The 21,768-nt window shown below is 49.3% G+C and overlaps 7 protein-coding genes across 7 annotated transcripts; 5 read left to right on the plus strand and 2 right to left on the minus strand.

The window, feature by feature from the left end:
* Window positions 1–3,019: 3,019 nt before the first annotated feature.
* ASPGLDRAFT_62764 (amidohydrolase family protein) lies at window positions 3,020–3,894 on the plus strand (the record flags this gene model as incomplete). The annotated part of the gene is made up of 2 exons (XM_022548573.1): window positions 3,020–3,799; window positions 3,850–3,894. 2 exons carry the CDS (start codon window positions 3,020–3,022, stop codon window positions 3,892–3,894), a joined length of 825 nt encoding a protein of 274 aa, XP_022405868.1.
* ASPGLDRAFT_78427 (putative telomere length regulator protein (Rif1)) lies at window positions 3,872–9,614 on the minus strand. The gene is made up of 3 exons (XM_022549959.1): window positions 6,567–9,614; window positions 6,238–6,510; window positions 3,872–6,183 (listed from the first exon to the last, which is right to left on the minus strand). The coding sequence occupies exons 1-3, from the start codon at window positions 9,483–9,485 to the stop codon at window positions 4,150–4,152; spliced, it is 5,226 nt and encodes a 1,741-aa protein (XP_022405869.1). The 5' UTR covers window positions 9,486–9,614; the 3' UTR covers window positions 3,872–4,149.
* Window positions 9,615–10,059: 445 nt separating this feature from the next.
* On the plus strand, window positions 10,060–11,773 carry ASPGLDRAFT_62766 (synembryn; the record flags this gene model as incomplete). Its single annotated transcript, XM_022548574.1, has 7 exons — window positions 10,060–10,087; window positions 10,152–10,226; window positions 10,285–10,361; window positions 10,411–10,569; window positions 10,621–10,740; window positions 10,789–11,624; window positions 11,677–11,773. The coding sequence occupies 7 exons, from the start codon at window positions 10,060–10,062 to the stop codon at window positions 11,771–11,773; spliced, it is 1,392 nt and encodes a 463-aa protein (XP_022405870.1).
* A 391-nt stretch (window positions 11,774–12,164) lies between these two features.
* Window positions 12,165–12,865, plus strand: ASPGLDRAFT_115194 (polysaccharide biosynthesis domain-containing protein; the record flags this gene model as incomplete). The annotated part of the gene is made up of 5 exons (XM_022539667.1): window positions 12,165–12,209; window positions 12,270–12,294; window positions 12,354–12,638; window positions 12,708–12,744; window positions 12,808–12,865. The coding sequence occupies 5 exons, from the start codon at window positions 12,165–12,167 to the stop codon at window positions 12,863–12,865; spliced, it is 450 nt and encodes a 149-aa protein (XP_022405871.1).
* Window positions 12,866–13,882: 1,017 nt separating this feature from the next.
* On the plus strand, window positions 13,883–16,303 carry ASPGLDRAFT_70984 (alkaline phosphatase D family protein; the record flags this gene model as incomplete). Its single annotated transcript, XM_022549528.1, has 10 exons — window positions 13,883–14,335; window positions 14,385–14,435; window positions 14,485–14,551; window positions 14,613–14,671; window positions 14,725–14,841; window positions 14,893–14,962; window positions 15,016–15,156; window positions 15,200–15,319; window positions 15,374–15,579; window positions 15,636–16,303. The coding sequence occupies 10 exons, from the start codon at window positions 13,883–13,885 to the stop codon at window positions 16,191–16,193; spliced, it is 1,842 nt and encodes a 613-aa protein (XP_022405872.1). The 3' UTR covers window positions 16,194–16,303.
* A 103-nt stretch (window positions 16,304–16,406) lies between these two features.
* Window positions 16,407–16,639, minus strand: ASPGLDRAFT_41153 (uncharacterized protein). The gene has a single exon (XM_022545350.1). It carries the CDS (start codon window positions 16,604–16,606, stop codon window positions 16,430–16,432), a length of 177 nt encoding a protein of 58 aa, XP_022405873.1. The 5' UTR covers window positions 16,607–16,639; the 3' UTR covers window positions 16,407–16,429.
* Window positions 16,640–17,469: 830 nt separating this feature from the next.
* Window positions 17,470–21,617, plus strand: ASPGLDRAFT_116245 (ABC transporter ATP-binding protein; the record flags this gene model as incomplete). Its single annotated transcript, XM_022539754.1, has 5 exons — window positions 17,470–17,852; window positions 17,902–18,562; window positions 18,621–20,517; window positions 20,569–20,691; window positions 20,743–21,617. The coding sequence occupies 5 exons, from the start codon at window positions 17,470–17,472 to the stop codon at window positions 21,615–21,617; spliced, it is 3,939 nt and encodes a 1,312-aa protein (XP_022405874.1).
* Window positions 21,618–21,768: the final 151 nt, after the last annotated feature.

Below are 21,768 nucleotides of genomic sequence, written 5' to 3' on the forward strand. Positions count from 1 at the left end.
CTACTTATTTCAACGTATGTGATGATGTGGCTAGAAAAAGGTGGGAAATTTATCGTTTGCCGAATATACATATAAACCTCAGAGATGCAACAAGGCACTCAGCCACGATTTGAGAATTGGCTTCCTGGAGAGAATGATCCCACCGCAGTCATCCTCTCGTCCGAAGATGCATCCAGGTCAGCTGCCTGGCGCAGACTCACTATACGCGCTATTACTGCTGAAGGTTCATGCCACTATCATTCATCGGGCTTCCATCGAGGGCTTCAAGGTGTTTTCCATTGTTGCGGTAAGCGTGGCGTGGGCCTCGCATTTGCGTATTCGTGGCCATTTTGCCTTCTCTCAAGAAATGCTTTAGAAGTCGTGCACTGTGTCTTTTATATTCTGCATAATTATGCAGCCTGTCCTCGTGATCAATCGCCCCAATTCCGGTTTGCGCTTCCTCGTAAGGGTTGCAAAACATATTAGAGGCTGTGACGAGCCACCAATCGTGTTCCCGTAGATTCGACAAACCGTTCCTGGCCGTTCACCAGACTGGGCCTTCCTTTATAAGAGCTGGCTTTCTGGTCCTGACGTCTATCTCGAATCAGTGATAGGTGGGTGTTCTCACTGCTTGACACCATCATTAGGAACAAGGTAGTCTTCTCTGAATGATATAAAGACAGAAGAACTACAACAGGCCAGATAGTTTGCGCAAAATGAATAATTGTAGGGGTTTGATGGCCAGACTCTCGTGTTTGTTCATTTTGACCGGCAAGGTGACATGCTTCCCGTTACGTCGGTATGTAGACGGGGATAATCAATCGTGAATATTGATTGGAGACATACTAAAGTCAGTACTACCGCGCTCAGATCAAAATGCAATGCGATGACAATAAAATTGCAATCAGAATTTCGTTAACGCGTAAAGACTGTATTGAGCGGATGTACCTCAAACATAGTGAGGTTGTACTCCACTCTCATCCTGGCTGATGAAGAAGTTGCTCATCAGTATCAGCCGCGCAGTTCTGTCAGTTGATTTGATCAGTTTTCCAGTGGTATTTGTCAAGTGTGCTGGCTTTTGTATCATCGCTTAGGTGATGATTCGTGGTTGCGGGTTCCATAACTGCACCCCGGTGCAAATTGCCCAGGCTTGTCCTAGGGATTCTATCTCGTTGTATCTTCTTTTTAATATCACGATAGGTATCGTGATTCGGCCTGCAGGAACGCCTGTCGTGTTCAGGTATTGTCAGGACTTTGTGTGGCTCGGTTTCCCTTGCTTTCGGTATGTTGCAGGTCTCCTCTTTCTTCCCAATATCGCAGTCGGCACGAGTACCAATTGATGGCAATCTTCTCTCTCTGATGAACATCCACGTGCCTAAGGCGAAAATGCACAACAAGGTCCTCCTTCTGCTTGCTATCGCACTTAGTATGCAGCTTATACTCTGGATCAAATCCGATTGTCAAGAACATTCGCTTCCACCAGATCAACGCCGCGAGCAGCTCGATTGAGATGGTCATCGTTCGTTGCACACTTCTCAAGAGCCAGATTTTCAAAGTAAGCTGGAAGAGACTTCTCATATATGAGGAATTCTCAGAGATAGGAATTACCACTTGGCCAAAGAAAAATGTCATGACTAGAGGAGATGAAGAAGTCGGAGAAGGTAAATGAGCAAGCGCACACACCTATCCGTGTTGTGCATGCGAATGCTGGGGGCACGCCTGTCTACTGTGGTATTATGATTCATAAGGAGGTCAAGAAGGAGACTGGTAGAGTCCAATCTTGGATTGGTGAGGAGGGGTTCAGCAAGTGTACCTAGAGAAGAGCGTTGTCACGAGTTCATGTCTGAGTTGGTGGCGCTCAATCTGGTTCTGTTATGGGTTTGTTAGGGTTTTTATTTCATTCCTATGGTTTGGGTTATGACTCTTAATATTTATTTGCTTTGTATATTCAAGCTTGTCCGTATGTTATTAGAAAATTCTATGAAACAAGTCTATTTCTTCTTTCTCATATGATCCAGTATATAGTTACAGGCCTATCGTGCCACCACATACTTCATCCAAAGCGAATTATCCAGCAACCTGCCTAGGCAGCTCTCCTCTACTCCAACCATAATCTCCATGCTTACAGAACAAGAAGCAGATGCTTGCTCACGCTTTATCATCAGTGGCGTGCAGGTACCTGTCAAGGAAACTCTCACGTAGTACTACACGTAGGCTATCTGGGTAAATTATGCCAGGTAGCATGTCTCTTTCCAAAACGACTATCCATAGGGCATGTTGTATATAATTACAACGTCGTAACGGTATTTGCAGTTGTCCAAATGGAACCTTTGAGACAAAGTCAGGAAGAAGGGTAGGAGAATCAGAGATATTGCTTCGCCAAGCTAGCCAAAGAGTAGTAAGTCAATGGACCTCCTTCTTTTTGAATTGAATTCAATGTCATGCTGTATACATAAAGCTATGTGATCAATCGGGTAACCCATCGGAAGCTGTCAATCTAAATTCAAAAATCGGAAGATGCCACAACCATCCAGCTTGGTTTCGGATGCGTCAATTGCCCTATGCTCAATGGTTCCACTCAATTAAGATGTGTATATCCGATCAGTTTATCGACTGACTGACCGTCTGATGTCGTGATAGCATCAAAACAACCAAACCGGATGTTCTGTAAATATACATCACTCTGGCCACCCTGCTATTTTGTTCCTGAATTGAAGTCATGACAAAGCGTTTGGGAGATAGGCGTACTACTTTTTGGCCAAAATGTGTCAGATCGGATCGGATGCTTCTCTCGACCATGATCTCAGTGGTATGACACAGCAAAACAGGAGCTCTCAAGAACAAGTATAAGAGCATCCAAACATCCCTAGCATCAACATCAGTATCCCAACACCAATTCGATCACTCAAAACAACACACACCACCGCCACAATGCTCGGCAAAATCGTCCTCGAAGAAGCCTACGAAAGCCCCGGGATGCAACAAAAGTCCCAACACGAAGCATCCCTCTACATAGCCCCCCGGTGACCGCGACCGCTACATGCGCCAAATCAATGACATCCACGACGAGCACCTCCGTCTCTCCAACGAGCACGGCATCGGCTACACAGTCGTCTCTCTAACCGTCCCAGGAATCCAGGGCATAACCGACAAAGCAGAGGCTGAGAAGACCGCCGCGGAAACCAATAACTGGGTGGCAGGGCAGATTAGGGACCATCGTGACCGTCTGAGTGCGTTCGCTTGCCTATCAATGCATGATCCTGTCCAGGCGGGAGAGGAATTGCGTCGGTGTGTGAACGAGCTAGGATTCCACGGGGCATTGCTCTGCGATTTCCAGCATGCCGGACCAAACGGCGAAACATACCTCTTCTACGACCAGCCGCAATACGACTCCTTCTGGAAAGTCCTCACAGACCTCGATGTCTCGCTATACATCCACCCCGCCGCCCCCGCAGACGTCATCTACGAGAACCTCTACCGCGAGCGTTTATACCTCATCGGCCCACCGCTCTCCTTCGCCAACGGCGTAAACCTACACACTCTCGGCCTCATCACAAACGGCGTCTTCGACCGCTTCCCCACGGCAAAAGTGATCATCGGCCATGACGGCGAACACATCCCGTTCGACTTCTGGCGGATAAACCACTGGTTCGAGGGTGTGAAGAAACCCATTGCGCAGCAGGCGGGGGATGTTATGTGTAAGAAGAGTATCTATGACTATTTTAAGGAGAATATCTGGATTACGACGAGTGGGCATTTCTCGACAAGGACGCTGAAGTATGTTGTTGAGGAGATCGGGGCGGATCGGGTGCTGTTTAGTGTTGAGTCGACATTGATATACAGAACTCGACCTTCGTATGTAGAACCGAGACCTTTAATATATACCAGAGCAGCTGTCAATTAATCAAAACATGATATTTGTCTATAGCACCTTTTCATGAATAGCATATACAGCCCCTTTCCAAACCCAGAATATAACATATGAAGTATAAGCATAATGCCACCATAATTGTACCCAAACAGAAACATTAAACAGACAAATACAAAATGAAAAGAAATAACAACGCTGCGAAATGAAAACGAAGGCCAGGTCTAACCAGAAACTAGAAACTAGAAAACAGTATTCAAACAAAAAGAAAATGTGATCAACGCCATCGCTATGCATGCAACTTAACCAGTATGTCTCCGGAACGCATCATGCGCTTCGACTCGAATCTTGAATAACAGTTCGTCGAGATATCGGAGACTGTTCTCGTCTAAGGTGGTGGACTTGAGATTGTTCAATGACTGCTCGAATGAGCGGATTATGCCTGATTGAGAAGCGTCTGTGTCCTTCTCGGTGGGCGCTTCGGTGGGCTGTTCGGGTTGTGTGACTTGTGGAACGACAGATTCTTCCTGTGCTGGTGCACTGGTGTCGATTTTGGGAACCGTTATTGCGTCTTCCATTTCGACGTCGGGCTCTGTGATGGGTTGCTCCAGTTTTACTTCAGGCCGGTTCATTTCAATATAAAGTTGGATTTCAGCGGGCTGCTCTGGGGGAGGAGTAGGCTTGGAGGGTTCCTGGACCTCATTCTGTTCAACCGGAAAGTCTGGTTCTTTCTCTCCTTCCTGGCCGACAGCCTCCTGCACAACGACGCTTTCTGCACCTTGTTCCTCCTGCGGATGTGAATCCGGAATTTGACTCACATCCTGACTGGTCTCTTGACTAGCCTCTTGACTAGTTTCCCGAATCTCCTGACTGGCCTCCAGACTCTTCTGGCGGTTCTCTCTGTTGGCCTGGCGCGCACGAGCGCGTCTTGCATTCCGAGACTTCTTCCGAGGGCTTTCTTCCGCGCCGGATTGCTCAGGAATCGTGCCAAGGCGAGTCGATCTTCTCCGATTCTGAGAGGATTTCAGCAGTTGAGAGTCGTTCTCCAGGATATTACCAGTGACCTTCTCCTGTTCTGCCGTTGCTGGTTCAATTGACTCCTCGGCACCAACCTTCTCTTGTCCCTTTCGTCTCTTACCAGCAGACTGAGCCGGCGACGAGTTGGGAGAAGTATCATTCTGCTGAGAAGCAGCAGCCAAGGTCCTCGTCGAGCGCGTGCTTCTCGGTTCTGGAATAATATCCGTAGCAGCTGGCTGCGAAGAAGTTAGGCGGTTCGAGCGGCGCTTCTCTGACATAGGAGTTTGGGCGTCTTCAACACCACGCTTTCTCTTCTTCGTCATGGGGAAACTGTTGGGGAGCTCTGCCGATTCGTCCTTTGGATCCCCTTCGTGATCCGCGGCATGTTCCAAGTCTAGCTCAAGTTGAGATGCAACTTGGGATTCAACGTCTTCGTTGACTTCCTCGTTGAATGAATCCACAATGGTGTTGCCCACACCGCCTGTGCCAGGCTGTTTGTTGGTAGTTCCTAATGGGGTCGATTCGCCAACTTCCTCGGATTGCATGCTTGATTCAGTCCTCTTCGAAGATTTCTTACTCGGAGTAGACTTCTTCGAAGAGCGCAATCGCTTGCTCACGGGTTTCTCTTTCGAGGGAGTGATGTTTGAGCGGTCTTTCTTGGATTTCTTTTTTGGAGACTTGCGAGAACTCGGCGGTTCATTCATCGTGTTCTCTTGTTCAGCAGGGTGTTGCGGCTCTTGGCCGTCTGGACTCGGTGACTTGATGGTAGGAGGAGAGGACGGGGGGTCCGTATTGGCATGGGTGTCGGGTGTCTTCCCCCTTTGCGATGAGGCAAGTCTTGACTGAGAAGACTGTGGTCGGTTTCTTAAACCAGGTGTTGGGGATGAGCCGAGGAAGACGTCTTCGTTTTCAGCTGCGACGACCGGAAGAGTAGGCGTCAATGGAGGCTCAGCATCGCGACCAGCGTTGCGAAAGTTGCGCAAGTGCGGGGGAGTCATGAATCCGAGCTCCTTTGGCATGATGGCAGGAGACGATGACCGCAGGTTCTCGATCATCGAAAAGAGTTCCTCACGCTTCTTGCGTGATGCGGTCGCAGCCGAGAGTGGCAAGGTGCCTTGCATAAAAGCAAGTTCATCGGGTTGACGTTGGTCTGGTAATGGGGGTTGGTTTTGACCTCCTGGCGAAAGCATTGCAGAATCGTCCATCTTGACAACCGGAGATGAATCATGCGAAGTCACGGTCGGATTTTCAGATGCCTGGTGTGGCTTGGGTGAATTGGGGGCCGAATTGTCATCAGCCGTGTTGATGTGGATATTGGCCTTCAAACAAATCAGTACAAAATTCAAATCCAATAGACCTTCCTGAGAACATACCTGTGAGCCATTAACCAACGGCGAGGAGGCTGGTGGCTGAATCTGATTATCTGACTGCCATTTCTGCAATGCACGCGATATGGACTCGCCGTAGACCAGCGATCCGTCAGATTTCGACATGGTGTTCAGCATGTCAACAAACCGCTTTGATGTCGACACATGGGATGACTCTAGGCCTCCGCAAATGATAGGCTCAAACTTTTGCAGACACGAGGGGTTGTTGGGCAAGGACATCTGAATGATGTTCAGAACTGCCGATGAAAGTACGCGACACTATCACGGAGTTAGCATATCTCGCAAACAATAAGCAATACTTTCTATTCACTTACAGCGAGTAAATGCCTACTCCCTACGTCAGATTCGGCATCCAGTTTGCACACCTCGTCCTTCAACCACTTGACAAGCGGTTCTTGGAGCTTTTCCAGAACCATGGACCGGAAATCCAAATCCCCAGACTCCAAGAAAGATGCAAGGGATTCGACAAAGCCCGCAGCGCCTGCACTATTCGCCGGATCAAAGCCCTCGTAGGACTCTTTAAGTGTATTGTGGACTAGTGTCTGCAGCCGCTCCGGAATATGTAGTCCATGGCTTCCACCGGCCTTTGAGACATCCGGGCGTTCATACGACACGGACAAATGAAGTAGTAAGAGCGAAATGGAGGGTGTATAAACAAGTCGATCGTGGAATCGCATCGCAGCCTCAGAAACCGGCTCAAGGACCATCGTTGCAATTACCTGGTCGTCTTTTTCAGTCCTCGTAGCATGGGTAAACGAGCCAAGGAGTTGGCCCCAGAATTGGGAAACATCGGCAAACTTCAAACCCGCGGAGAGGATCTTGACGACGTTTTCGTAGTCGCGAGGTGAAGGTGCACGGTTAGACTCTTTCAGACGGTACAAGGCATCCATAGCAAATCGTGCCGTGCATTCCCAGACAACCTGGTCAAGCTTATATTGCTTAGAATGAGGATTGGCTTCACTAGGTTGTAAGTCCACACACTGACAAAGGAGATCCAGGTGTGAACCTCTAGTCTCTTTTCCGTTACAGAAGGCCTCAAGCGTGCCATTGACCAAGTCTAAATAAGACGGAGTTGGCTCGTTAATACCGGAGATATCGCTGATCAGGCGCAAGAAATGCACAATAGGAGTGTTTATGTTTGAGTCATTCCGTTGGCCGCGGTGTGTGGGTGTGGTGGCAGCCTGGAATGTTTCATCAGGTGTCTTCAGAAGAAGTTTCTCGGTAAGCGGAATGCTTCCAAGATCCGATATTATTTTAGTGGACAGAAAACGGAACCGTTCGAAGAAAGCGTCGTAGTTACCAGCTGCGTTAAGTGACGACGGCCCAGACTTCCATAAACGCTGAAGAAGCCCAAGAACTGCGGCAACAGCCTGCATTGACTCCGGCGTCGGTGTGATTTCTTTGCTCGAAGCATAGGACAAGGCGTTCGAGAGGCTGCCCCACGCATTGGCGATATATGATTGCTCAGGCCGTCCATCTGTCCAAGGCGCTGACTTGAAAAGATTCTCGAAGACTTTGAGAACTGACGTGATACGCGACCGGGTCCACTTACACTCGAGTGCCGGCAAGAAGCTAGGGTCAAACTTGGTGCATTGGCTTATCGTAGCTTCAGTCCAAACCCTGGTATGCGAGCTCCATAACATGTACGACAGAGCATGTGCAACATGGTTGCTTAGTGTTGGATTCGAGGAGAATATAGTGAAAGAAGGAGAAGCAATGTAATCCTGCCAGACCGTGTCAAGGAATGGGTGAGTGGCAGCTGGATGGAAAGAAAAATATAGGAGGTTGAAGTAACTCGACACGGCCAATTGGTTTGGATATGCTCCATTCTTCTCCTGCTTTTTTCGTTCGAATTGGGAGAAGATGGGTTTGCTCAGCATTTTGATCACTGACGGGTTGGTCGTTTCATTAGGGCCGACGACGACGACAAACCGGTTCCACCCAAGTATAGCTTGGGCCTTAATTGCCGCATCGCTGCAATTGAAACACTTCTGTAGAACGAGGACCCATTCTCTGAAATGCTCCCATTGATCAATGTTCAGCGCTCTGGATCTCAGAAGGGAAACAATGACGGTCCAGATTTGAGGAACATGTGAGCTGGTGTCGGTAGATGCCATCATCCGTGACATTCTCTCGCAGATCTCAGACACCAGATTTTTGCTCTTGCCGAGTGGCTTGTCGAAAATCTCACGGATAGTCTTGGATAGCGTTGCATTGGGCCCAGCAATCTTGGATAACTGCGAACCGAGGGAAATCGATTTGATCCTCGTGTCTTTGACGGGGTGAAGCAGTCCAGAAATAAGATGCTCCATCCATAGGGCTGCCTGAGAAATGAAGAACGACCTGAATTGTTCGAGGAGTCGATGATAGATGCACAACCGCTGCGAGATGATTCCATTCCCGTTCACCCTGTCGCTGATATCGCGTAGCCCATTGAGCAGACGTGTCAGGCGTGCATTGTTCATAATCTTCGGGCCAAAATTCTGACTGGACAGGATAGACATGCAATGGATCAACACAGACTTGGGCACCTTGGCATCGTGAAGCCTATCGATGGAGTGATCGACCAGAAAAACCCTGAAGTCATCTGACAGCTGCCGGGATATCTCGGTGTGCCAAATGAGAGCAGCAGACAGTTTTAGAGCCTGGCAGACAAGGTTGATGTCCACTGGTGCCGCATTCTCAAGATCCCTGGTGACATCCTTCCGCATGTAGTCTGTGATCACGCCCAGTTTCTCCGATACTTCTTGCAGTGTCGGTACCCCTTCGTATGTCCTCAACACCCCAAAGAAATGCATATAAGCATCGAGTTTCGCAGTTGTAGACTCCCCCCGAAGTTGTTCCGTAATCGAGTGTAGCAGCATGACGAAATTTCCGGGGGTCACAGGTTCGCTTTCGACGGTGTTCACGGGAACCGGCGTGCTTGTCGACTTGAGGATGGATTTTGAGGGCTTGCGTTCATTCGACGGCGTCAATGTCTTCAGATCTGATTTCGAATTCATTGCAATGCTGGCGACTGATGGCGGTATGACATGGCTCGGGTACGGGGAGAAGTTGACTCGTTTCGACTGTCGAGTAGAAGGAACACCGGCGGAGCCGTTCACGGAGAAAGGCGAGGGTCCTGGTGTCTGGAAGATAATCGGGGAGGCTTCAGTTTGACCATTTTCGTCATGAGCCAGCACACGAGGTGTCTTCCTGAGTGGAGTTGGCGGACCGGCGACAGCTTCCACCATATTTCAAAGAATCGCACGACGCAGAACTTGGAGACGGAAGAGAAGGAGGAAACGCAATGAACATTGCGGCTCGGGCCCAACAATAGCACTCAAACAACTCCGTCCATGTCCTGGTAACCCGACTGGCAGTTCGAGAGACGAGGTGATTGAGGTTCGATGTCTGGCCGGTACCTGAAGTGGACGACCGCGCCAAGCCCTGTCGCTGGCAAAAAAAGACGCGCCTCATCGCGCCTGTGGCTGGTGCACGCGTTAAGTGGCTGTGGCGCTGTTATTGCCTGAGGTGTCGAGGCACAGTGTCGTACATTAATGATTGCACTACGTACGATGCCACTAAACATTATCACTACTCTACACTCTGTGTTTACTCTCAAAAATCGAGGTTTATATCCCCAGAGAATACTTGCCAAGTGCAATTTCTGCAGAAAGCAATAAGCTGCTTACTACGGAGATCCGGTGGGGCTCCGATGCTATCTCCGCCATCTTGTCCTTATTCCGCATACCAGGGGTCTTCCAGAAAAAGAGTTGACCGCTGAATACATCGAATCTTGAACGACGGGCTTTATCGCGAAAGATGATGCAATTTGGGATGCTTCAAGGCGCAGGTACGGCAGACTGACATGCCACATTCATATCATGCGGAGTATTAATACCGGAGTTTCTATACAGCCAAGCTGCAGAAAGTTACTCAGTTACTGGCGTCTCTCGAGAAGGACTTGAAGGAGAGTACTTTGACGACTCAACGTATGTTCAGAAAAGAGGAACTATGTGTGCTATTCTAACACCGGGTTTCTTAACGCAGGAAGAGTGCAGACTCTCCTAGAGCTACGGCAACATGGCACAAACCCCAAAGATGCTGATCCGATCTATTCCAAGGATGTAAGTAATAGCTGATGTGTTCCAGGTGATCCTTTTCTGACGGCAGCAGGGTTTAGGAGTTCTGATGAAATACGGCGTGGACGGGGAAACCGCCGACGTTCGCCGGTCTGCTTTGCGCTGTGTCGCGAATGCTCTCCTGTTGAACCCGAACATGCGTCAGGTCTTTGTAGACACTGGATACGCTAGTAGGCTTTCAGAGGGTCTCAAGGTATGCGCAGAGTTACTATGATTAGCGTCATGATGCTGATACCAAGGCCAGTGTGATGTCTCAGATGATGAAATGATGGCCAGTCGGATTTTATTTTTTTCTTCAGACAGGACTACGATGGATGTCGAGAAGCTTGTTGACGGACATGCACTGGGAATAAATCTCAATTATGTGAGTCGGCCGTTGTAACATGCAGTAGCGTGGCACTGACAGCTGTAGCAAATTTCCCGACATACAGCCCAATTTCCCGAGTCAGGGAAAGCGGTCCTCTCTCAGATGGACGAGTTGGCTTTGACTGATACCCTGAAATTGACCTACCTGATTGCCTCACGCAGTGCTGAAATGGCCGAAACTTTCTCGCCATCGCTCCCTCATATGTTTACGATCCTCAGTCGTGCTGATATTCCCGCTAAGCCGTTGGATGAAGTCGTTGGTCAACTGATCAATTGTATTTCGGCACTTGACCATGAAGGGGGGAAGGTCAAGCAGCTAGAAGACAGCATTCTCTTCCCAACGACTAATGAGAATGGGATCGTTGACAAACTGATCAAAGTTCTGGATAAAACCATGTCTGTCTACGGCCCAGCTGAACTCGAACCGAGAGCAATCCCACTCCTCTACACCCTCACTGTGATCTGCGAGAGAGCACCAGACGGCCCTCGCGAACATATGAAGCAGCTTCTTTTACCCGAAAACGAGGACCGAAGCCAGCCAATAGGGCAATCAGACACACTCTCTTCCAAACTGCTGAAAACCACAAACTCACCTTATTCGCAGTTGAGAATACTTATCTTTGAGCTCATGTTCGTTCTTTCAGACAGGGATGCCGAGACCCTCACGAAGAACATTGGGTACGGATATGCCTCTGGATTCCTGGCAACTCGTGGCATGGAAGTTCCCAAGATGGGCGGAGAGGGAGAGTCGGGTGGACTGAATCCAGAAATCAACCCGATTACTGGCCAGAAGTGGTCCGCAGAGCCGCAGGACACGGGGCCGCCTATGACCAGAGAAGAGAAGGAGAGGGAAGCGGAAAGACTCTTTGTGCTTTTTGAGAGGTATGCCGAGTTAACACCCTTTTATGGAATAACAGTTGCTGACACCATGCAGGGCTAGAGCAAACGGAATCTTGAACGTGGAGAATCCTGTCCGGGTGGCGCAACAGGAAGGAAGATTTGAAGAGTTGTCTGATTCCGACGACGAATAAACCTAGGTTCTAGGGGTCTATGTCCACAGAGCCCGATGTCTTTGGTATTGGAACACCCAGTCTCTGTCACTTTGTGCTTTGTGTTATATTGGATCTCGACCATATTGCCAGCTTTGTAATAGATAATCGACCTATCTGAATGCACATATCGCGTTATATCTCGACGCTTCTACTACTATATAGAACCTCATAGATGCTCCATTAGTAAATGATGTACCGCCCAACTCCGGCGGGGCTCAGGGCGGGCAGCGCAAAAATCTCCGCTCACGAAAAAAACTGATCGCGGGGCATATTCAAGACACAACACTACTGTTGCCATACGTGCAAAGCGGTTCTATTGCAAATATTTTTACGAATCTCTTAGAAAAGTTTAGCACACACACCAGCCAAAATGTCGAAGCCTTTTGACCCAGAGCAGGCGCAGAACCTGGAGGATGTGAGTCGTTGACTGCATGCGACATCGCTTGAAAGATACTAATAATCGCTTCCTGTACAGATGGAGAAGCAGTTCGCAGTCAAGGGTCAGTCTCTCATCTCTGCGATCATTGATATCCCAAAATTCCAGCTCACACATCCACAGCCGTCGAACACCTCATGACATACTGGGCCATCCTCGAAAAGGTCCCCGGCTCGAAGCTCCGCTTGACCAAGATGGACGACGAGATCTACGCACACTTCAAGGAAGAATTCCCCGACTTCGACCCCGCGGCGACCCTCATCGAGGACGAGATGAAGAGCAAGGCCGGCAAGGAGAAGTGGCGCAACTGGATGATGAAGTATGAGAAGACGATTCACGACTTCAACTTTGGCACGATTATCCGGACGAACCCCAAGTACGAGTATGATCAGGATACTACTATTTTCGGTAAGATACTGTCCCGGTAAATACTTGAAGGGAGGATAGTAGGTGGCTGACATGGTTGGGTGAATAAAGGTGTTCGTATGCAGTTCTACGCTGTTGAGATTGCGAGGTATGTTCTTTGTTCGATTCTGACATGGAGAGTAGAGCTGGTATTCTGACATAATTTGATTAGAAACCGCGCTGGTCTGAACGACTGGGTCTACGAGAAGGCGCAGAAGGCTAGCTCGTAACCGACGCGACGCTTTCCTTTGTCCTCACCACTAGGAGCCACCCATGAAACGCGGTTTCGCTCATACATAGCACATTGGACACGGAATTGTCCAACGATAGCGGATTTACGTTGAACGATTCGATATTAGACGGCAATATAGATCGGACCAATCGAGTTTGATTTCCGAGACCCCAATATATTTTATGGACAACAATTTCCTTCCGAGTGCTGCGCATATCGACCATTCCGCGCATCGTGCATCATAATGCATGGGATTGCTTTCGCTGTGGCATAAAAAAGAATAAAAAAGGGGAATATGAGAGGAAACGGTTTGGTTTTCGGAAATCTGACGTTGCTTCTCGCGGAATCATCGGAACATGTACATACATCGCTATCATATACCAACTTTGCTAACATCTTTTAACTTGCCATTCCGTTTCTGCCCCGGTGGAGCAATGCATTGCAATACGCTCGGAAACAAATATAATGACGTCTATACCTATATAGGAAATTCGGAGTCGGGGGTTCTCTGAGAGTGATTGAGCATCCACCCGCTCGCTTAACGAAAGAACATGGAATGAACGCTATCCCGTACCTATACCTTTTGGCTCGTCTATTTAACAGTTTCTATAAACTTGTAGCTTCACGGGGCTTGATAGCATTCGTGGATTGGTAGTTCGTTAAATTACATAGCCCGGGCCAAGATTAGCCAAGGTCACCGTCCATCCCGGCATCCCGGCATCCAGGCACGGAACCCTAATGTCCCAATCTCTCCATTTGGGCTATAGCAAATTGTCGGGGAGGTTTATGGCATATGGGATCTGTCTCTAGTTAGTTGACTGACATGTGGTAAATCGGTTATTCACTATTGGCTATGGATTCTACAGACATCTATCCAAAAGGTTGTAGACGACCCGACGCCATTGTCTCCATTCTGGCCAAGATAATACAACGACTATATCTATAAAGAATCAAAAATGGCAACCTCACCTCCCAACAAAGCAGGAAAAGAAACCAGAAGACCAAATCCGCGACAATGGTCTTCGCTGGGTATCTAATCCCACTCCTCGCCCTGTCATCCCAGGCATTGGCAAGCTACACCGGAAACCTCAACTACCGCAGCCCATCCCTTCGCCACGCGCGCCTAGGAATCGATCTCGAAAAAGTTACAGCCCGAAGCCTCTCCAAGCGCGATGAAGCCCCCTACGAACCCTCCCAGTTGAATTTCACCCACGGCGTGGCGTCGGGTGATCCCTATGCTGACAGCGTGGTTTTGTGGACGCGCGTGGCGCCGAGTATGGAGTCTGATGAGAGCGATGTTACTGTTTCTGGGGATGTGCCGTTGTATGACCATGAGACGGAGGGGTATGTGAGGGCTTCTGCGCATCCGGTTTGTGTGAAATATCGGGTGTTTGATGAGGAGGGGAAGAAAAAGGTGGTTGATCAGGGGACGGTGTGGACGAGTAGTGATATTGATTATACGGTGAAGGTATGTCATGGGATATTTGAGAAAAGATTGGGTCTAACTGCGATAACAGGTCGAAGCCAAGGGACTTGATCCGTTCACCACATATTACTACCAATTCAACGTCTGTGAGTTGTGACTCCGATGTTTCCAGTCCCCTTGGAAGGACCAAGACTGCTCCTGCTGCGGATGGCGACACGGAGGAGATCAAGCTCGCGGTCCATTCTTGCAGCCAGTGGCGTACGTAGTCTCGTAGACCTACTCTTTATTGCATTTCTTGTGACAAGCTAACAATTGATAGCGAATGGGTATTTCAACTCGTATGGAAATGTTGTGAGAAAGGATAACGTTGACTATGTGGTATGCCTATAGCACCCTTCACTCGAATATAGTAAGATGGCTAACTGCATCAGGTTCACCTCGGCGACTACATTTACGAATACGGACCCGATGCAGCTGAGATCGAGCGAGTTCATAGCCCTAGGCATGAGATCTTCACTCTGCATGATTATCGGGCGCGTCTGGGACAGGTATAGTGAGTTTGTTCCATTTGACGAAAACTGCTAACAAGGTGACTCTAGTATCGCACTGATCTCGACCTGGCTACATCGCACCAGAATTTTGCTTGGATTCCGGTCTGGGATGACCACGGTGAATATCCCAATATTTCTGGTATAAGATGGTCACTTGCTAACGATGTGTAGAAATCGCCAACAACGGCTACAGAGATGGATTCAGCGGACTGAACAACACCGAAGATTCCTTCTTGAACGTTGGACCCAAGGTCAGCATTGACCAGCGCAAGATGGATGCCGTCGGGCGTACTTTGAGTGGATGCCAATTCGGTATGCCTTACTCCGTCAACGAATGTGATGGATAAGCTAACAGGAAGCAGCCAGGTCGACATGGACGATGGCCTCCGCATCTGGCGCTCCTTCCAGATGGGTAACTTGATGGATCTGATAATGCTGGATACGAGGAACTATGACCGCAGTATCACATCTCTCGGTAGGAACTCATGCAAATCATCGCTAAGTCCATCAATTGCTGATAATCGTATAGGCTGGAACGACGAATACATCGAACGGATTCAAAATGACACCGGAAGATCGCTCATGGGAGCTCGCCAGGAAAACTGGTTCTACAGACACTTATCCGACTCCGCCAGCCGAGGCACCACATGGCGAGTAATTGGTAGCCAGCTCAAATTCTCTCGTCTTGAACAGGAAGTTGACGGTGGGGTTACCGTTAGCCTGGACTCTTGGGATGTATGGCAGACCCTCCCCGTTCAAAATGTTTTCTGATTGCTAATGACTTGTGACAGGGCTATCGCGCACACTACAACCGCACACTCAAACACCTGTACGACAACAACATCGGAAACAACATCATGCTCGCTGGTGACACGCACACAAACTGGGTCAGCGACCTCGCCTGGATTGGTGAAAAGTCCTACGACAGCACCACTGGCAAGGGCGCCGTTGGCGTCGAATTCGCCGGAACAGCAGTGTCCAGCGAAGATTTCGGGGGCACTATTAGCAGTGCCGAAGCTGAGGCAGCCACGTACAAGAAGAACGAGGAGATGAGATGGACTGAGGGATACTACCGCGGTTGCTATGAGCTGCATGTTACGCAGAATGAAGTGCAGGCTGAGTATTTCGGGTGTCCTACTGTGGCCAGCCGTAATGGATGGGATCTTCCTCTTGCCAACTTTACCGTCAAGACTGGGGAGAACCATCTCGCGAGATCTGTTGCTGGAGGAGAGGAGGTGGAGGCTGGGTACTTCCGGGATGGAGAGGTGAAGCATTCCAATCTTACTCTTAACACGGAAACTGGCAAGTGGGAAGTGATTGGGTTTGACCAGATGTTTCTGATGGTCTAGCCCGGAAGTTGTATACTAGGAATACCATACTGGCAAATAGTGATGCTCATTTGTTGTTCTTGTTGAAGATACAGACTGGAACTTCCGTTGTATCGTCATATGCTCCAATATGTCGCTTCTTCCTGTTGCGAGGGTAGCCGGCCAGTCTTTGACGACATCCAGTATTTTGCAGCAGGGTTGATCGTTAAGACGAGCTAGGACTTCGGTCTCTCCCTACCATCCAATTTCATTTCATGCTATGATTCATGCTTTGACCTGGAGACATCCTCCTTTTCATGGCTACCAACGTCGGCCACTGCCTCACTATCGCCCCTTATTCTAGACCTTGCCCATCGAATGGCAACCCGGACTCGATACTCGGTTGCCCCGATTACCAGCAGTAGTCCAAGAGCGTAGGTGAACACTTCAGCCATGCACTGTAATTGACTCCCGGCACTGCAGACCGTGACAATTCGTTCCACAGCTCAATCACCACAAACGAACTGGTAGAGGAAAAGCCTAGCAGCGAGTGCGTAGTGGTTGGAAACGAAATAGTATATGAGTACAGGTACCGCAGTCAGCAGGAGTAATAGCGTAGTCATGTTGAAAGCAGAAAAGAAAGAGTACGTTAGTCGGGCATTGGAAGGATCGGATAACTGGGCTATTATTCTGCATTCTTGTCTTGCTTGTTATTTCAGGAGACAAGAGTGACGAGGAAGCCTGAACATGATTGTAAAGAATTGAATGAAATCCCCGTGAAGTTGATATTGGGACCCGAAAATATGTTTCCCGGAATCGGAGCAATTTCGGAAAAGTGATCTCTCTATATCAACCATCTTAACACAACTCATTCTGACCGTTATACGCCTAATTAGACTAAACTCGTGTTCTGCTGCTTCTACCACGTGCCGTCGAAGCATCACTCTTTGTTCCGTCTTTGAATACCACTGCAGGAGAAAATGAACAAAGAAAATGCTCCACAATCTGTACCAAAATCACGACAATACTACTACGAAGATCATATTGTTCTTCTAGGCTGAGAATTTCATGAATATTACCGCATCAGGAAGTTGTTGATTCACCCATCAGCGTCTTCGATAACACTATGGCTGTAGGTTCATCTCTCATATATTTACCATTCCACTCGACTCTACCAGACACTATCTAGATGCTCTTCTGCGACATTGCTATTGACAAGCAGTAACGGGCAAATCCAGCAATGGGCTCCAAACCCTCGCCTACCAAAGGCACCTACGCCTGTCGCCCGGAACGAAGATGCCAACACCGAAACGGATGGATGTCCCTATTCAACTTCACGACCGCAAACCATGTCCTAACGCTGGCGTTGGCGACATTTCTCGCCCTCCTCGCTGGTATCATCATGCCCCTCTTTGCAGTCGTTCTAGGAAATCTTTTCAACGCGTTCATGCTGTTTGGTGCAGGCACTGTTTCGAGCCAGACGCTGCTTGACCAGGTTGTGTCTGGCTGTGTACAACTGGCGGGTCTTGGTGTTGCTAATTGGGTTCTGAATGGGTGTTATTTTCTTTTCTTCATTGTTTTCGGGGAACAGCAGGCGGCTAGTGCTCGTGGTGAGATTTTTCAGGGACTGTTGGAGAGGGAGATTGAATGGTTCGAGGGGCAGGAGAATGGTACTGCGGCCTTCTTGTCTTGTCTTCAAGCGTGAGTTATCCCGGTTTCGACAGTATGGATGTGACTAACACCAAGATAGCCAGATACATGATCTACAGATGGCAACCTCGCAACCTCTAGGCATCGTTTTGCAGTATGCCTTCCGAACCATCGCATCGCTGGTACTAGCGCTCTATACATCCTGGAACCTCTCGTTGGTCACCCTGGTTGGAATCCCCGTGTTCTCCGCTATCGTCGCCTTCCTCTCAACCAAAATGAAACCCAGCATCGAAGCCCAGCAAAGCGAACTCACAACCGCCTCCAAGATCGGCAACAGTGCCATCACGTCCATCGATACGGTCAAATGCCTGAACGCACAATCAGTCGAACTCCGCAACTTTTCCTTCCGAATCGACAAAGCCGCGATGCATTACCTGAGACATGCGCGCATCAACTCTCTCCAAATAGCGACAATACGGTTGATGATGTTCGGTATGTTTGTGCAGGGATTCTGGTACGGGAGCTCCCTGGCCATTTCTGGTAAACTGTCGGCTGGTGAGGTTCTGCGGACGTTCTGGGCGTGTTTGATAGCTGCCCAGTCGATTGAGCTTGGGCTTCCGCAGGCTATTGTGTTGGAGAAGGGTAAGGTTGCTGCTGCGGCGTTGATGGGGACTTTGAATTATCAGACGGATGAGCCCTCGGATGAGACGAAGGGTGCGTCGTATCCGCAGTATTGTGAAGGTGATATCGAAGTGAACAATGTAAGCCCTCTCTTTTAATCAAACATGATCGTTTTGCGATTAGAAGCTGACTACCTAGGCGTCCTTCGCATATGCATCACAACCCGAAAGGCCAGTCTTAAAGTCAGCCAATTTCTTCTTCCCAGCCGGCGAGACAACATTCGTGATTGGAAAAAGCGGCTCTGGCAAAAGCACCCTTGGACAACTCCTCATGCGATTCTACCCCTCGACATCTGGTGAAATCCACATCGATGGCAATCCGATTGAGTCGCTCAGCATAAGCTGGATCCGAAACAACATAACCCTCCTTGAACAAAATAGCGTGCTCTTCAACGAGTCAATCCTCACAAACATCGGGTTCGGACGTCGAGAAGGCGAACCAGTCAGTGATGATGATGTGCAAGATTGTGTTGATATGGCGATGCTTCAGAGTACGATTGATAACATGCCTCGCGGTATTGATACTTGTGTCGGTAATGGTGGGGGCTTCTTGAGCGGAGGACAGAGACAGCGAGTCGCTATTGCAAGAGCACGGCTAAGGGACACCCCGATTCTCATTCTGGACGAACCGACGAGCGCTCTGGACAGCGCCAACCGCACTGCAGTCATGAAGGCAATCCGGAAATGGCGCAAAGGAAAAACGACAATTGTCATCACACACGATGTGGCCCAGATCCAAGACGATGACTTTGTATATGTTATGGAGCATGGCTCTGTCGTGCAGTCGGGGTACAGAAGCGCATTGGAGAAGGGCACAGAAAGCGACCCCTTCGCTGCAAAGACATCACAAGAGACGATGCATGATTCAGCCCACCACGACTCTGCGGATGATACCTCGGATGATGATACCTTGGTGGCAGAGAGTGCACATGAGAGGAGCGAGAATATACCTGATCTTCCGCTGAAGTCACCCACCGCGCCCTACATGCAGCATCGGAAATCGATCTTCCAAGAGCTGCTACCAAGTCCCACCCGAAACGGCGGTTTTGAAGACGAGGATCTTCTTGATCAGCCCGGGATTCCAATGCGTCGACTTGACAGAGCTCGCGTCAACAAACAGAGGTCGGTTCTTATGGACATACAGGACCGTCGTCTTTCAGTCGCTCCTTTCCATCCTATAGAGGCGACGAACCGTCGACAGTCAATTAACCCTTACGGAAGTCAAACGAAGCCGGAACGCCTCTCGAAGCAGCAACACGAGACATCTGTCTACGGGATCATGAAAACCATAATCCCAAACCTGACCAGCTGGCAGCGACTGCTCTTATTAATAGGCTTCGTCTGTGCCCTCGGCCACGCAAGCGCAACACCACTCTTCTCATACTGCATGTCCGAACTCTTCGGAACCTTCTACGACAAACACACCAGCGCCACGCGATGGTCTCTCGCCGTCCTCGGAATCGCCATCGGCGACGCAACCGTCTCCTACTTCATGCACTACCTCCTAGAATTCTGCGGTGAAGCCTGGGTCGACTCTCTCCGCAAGAAAGCCCTCCGCTGCGTCCTCGACCAACCAAAACAATGGTTCGAAGACGAAACCAATGCCCCCTCCAAACTCGTTGCGTGTCTGGATCAAAATGGAGAAGACATGCGGAACTTGGTTGGCCGTTTTGCGGGTTTTGTGTTGGTGGCTGCTACGATTACCGTGCTGGCTGTTATATGGAGTCTGGTTTCTTGTTGGAAATTGACGCTTGTGACGCTTGCGTGTGGGCCTGTTATTTATGCTATTACGAGGGGGTTTGAGGGGACGAGTGGGTATTGGGAGAAGAGGTGTAATGAGGCTGGGAGGGTTGCGGGGGAGGTTTTTGTGGAGACTTTTTCGGAGGTTAAGACGGTGAGGACGTTGACGCTTGAGTCGTTCTTCCATAAAAAGCATATCAAGGCTGCAAGGAGCTGTATGAAGATGGGGTTGAAGAGGGCTGGATATACTGGGGTTTTGTTTGGGCTTGCGGAGTCAACTATTATGTTTGTCAGTGGTGAGTGATGGATATTTCTTGAGTTTCCAGGGCTCTGCTGATGTGATACAGCTTTGATATTCTACTATGGAGCTATTCTTGTGTCTTCAGCAGAGTTTACGGTCAAAGAGATCATGACGACGTTTTCGATGCTGCTGTTCAGTATTGGATATGCGGGCACCGTGTTATCATGGAGTGAGTATCTTGTTTGCCTTTTTCATCTGTTCATCGCTGACATGTTAATAGTCCCCCAAATCGGTACCTCACGCGACATGGCAGCGCAACTCTTGCGTCTTGCAAGCCTCCCGGAAGGTGTATCGCATGAACACAAGGGCAGCATGGGCATCTCCCGGGCAGCTCCTGTGACAATTACTGGACTGAACTTCCGCTATCCATCACGCGATGACACTCTCGTGCTACGGGATATCTCATTCACAATCCCCAAAGACTCATGCACAGCGATAGTCGGACGTTCCGGATCGGGCAAATCGACCATCGCATCCTTATTACTGTCTCTCTACGAATCACCACCATCCACCAGCAACCTCCCAGCAATTTCTCTAGGAGGCATCGACATCCGCCGTCTACATACACCAACCATCCGCTCATTAATCTCAATCGTCTCCCAACAACCCACCATCTTCCCCGGCACGATCCAAGAAAACATCAGCTACGGCCTCGACACAAACTCTCCCCTCCGAAGCATGCGCAACGTCCACGCTGCAGCACAAGCCGCCGGAGTCGACGACTTTATCACCTCCCTGTCATCAGGCTACCTCACTGAAATCGGCGACGGCGGCGTCGGACTTTCAGGTGGACAAGCACAGCGTCTAGTCATCGCGCGAGCTCTAGTCCGACGACCACAGATCCTCGTCCTCGACGAAGCAACTTCGGCCCTGGACCCGACAAGCACGGAAGTAATCCGACAAACGGTTAGTAAATTGGTCAAGGCGAGGCTAGGGTTGACGGTAGTTATTATTACGCATGCGCGGGAGATGATGGAGATTGCGGATCAGGTGGTGGTGCTAGAGCAGGGGTGTTTAGTCGAGCACGGAGGATATGGGGTGCTTGTCAGACGGGATGGGGGGAGGCTGAGGGCGTTGGTGGAGGAGTGTATGTAATTTTTTCATCTTTGTCTATGGTTGATAGAGGCGTTGGCGTTGTGGCCTGAGGCATCTAGTGCGTAATTAGCATTCCATACCCCGGATTCTTGTAGTTGAAGCATTCCAATGCATACTCCATAACGATAGTGAATATCGATAATATACATCT

This window comes from Aspergillus glaucus, assembly GCF_001890805.1.
Source record: "Aspergillus glaucus CBS 516.65 unplaced genomic scaffold ASPGLscaffold_1, whole genome shotgun sequence".
Lineage (NCBI taxonomy): Eukaryota > Fungi > Ascomycota > Eurotiomycetes > Eurotiales > Aspergillaceae > Aspergillus > Aspergillus glaucus.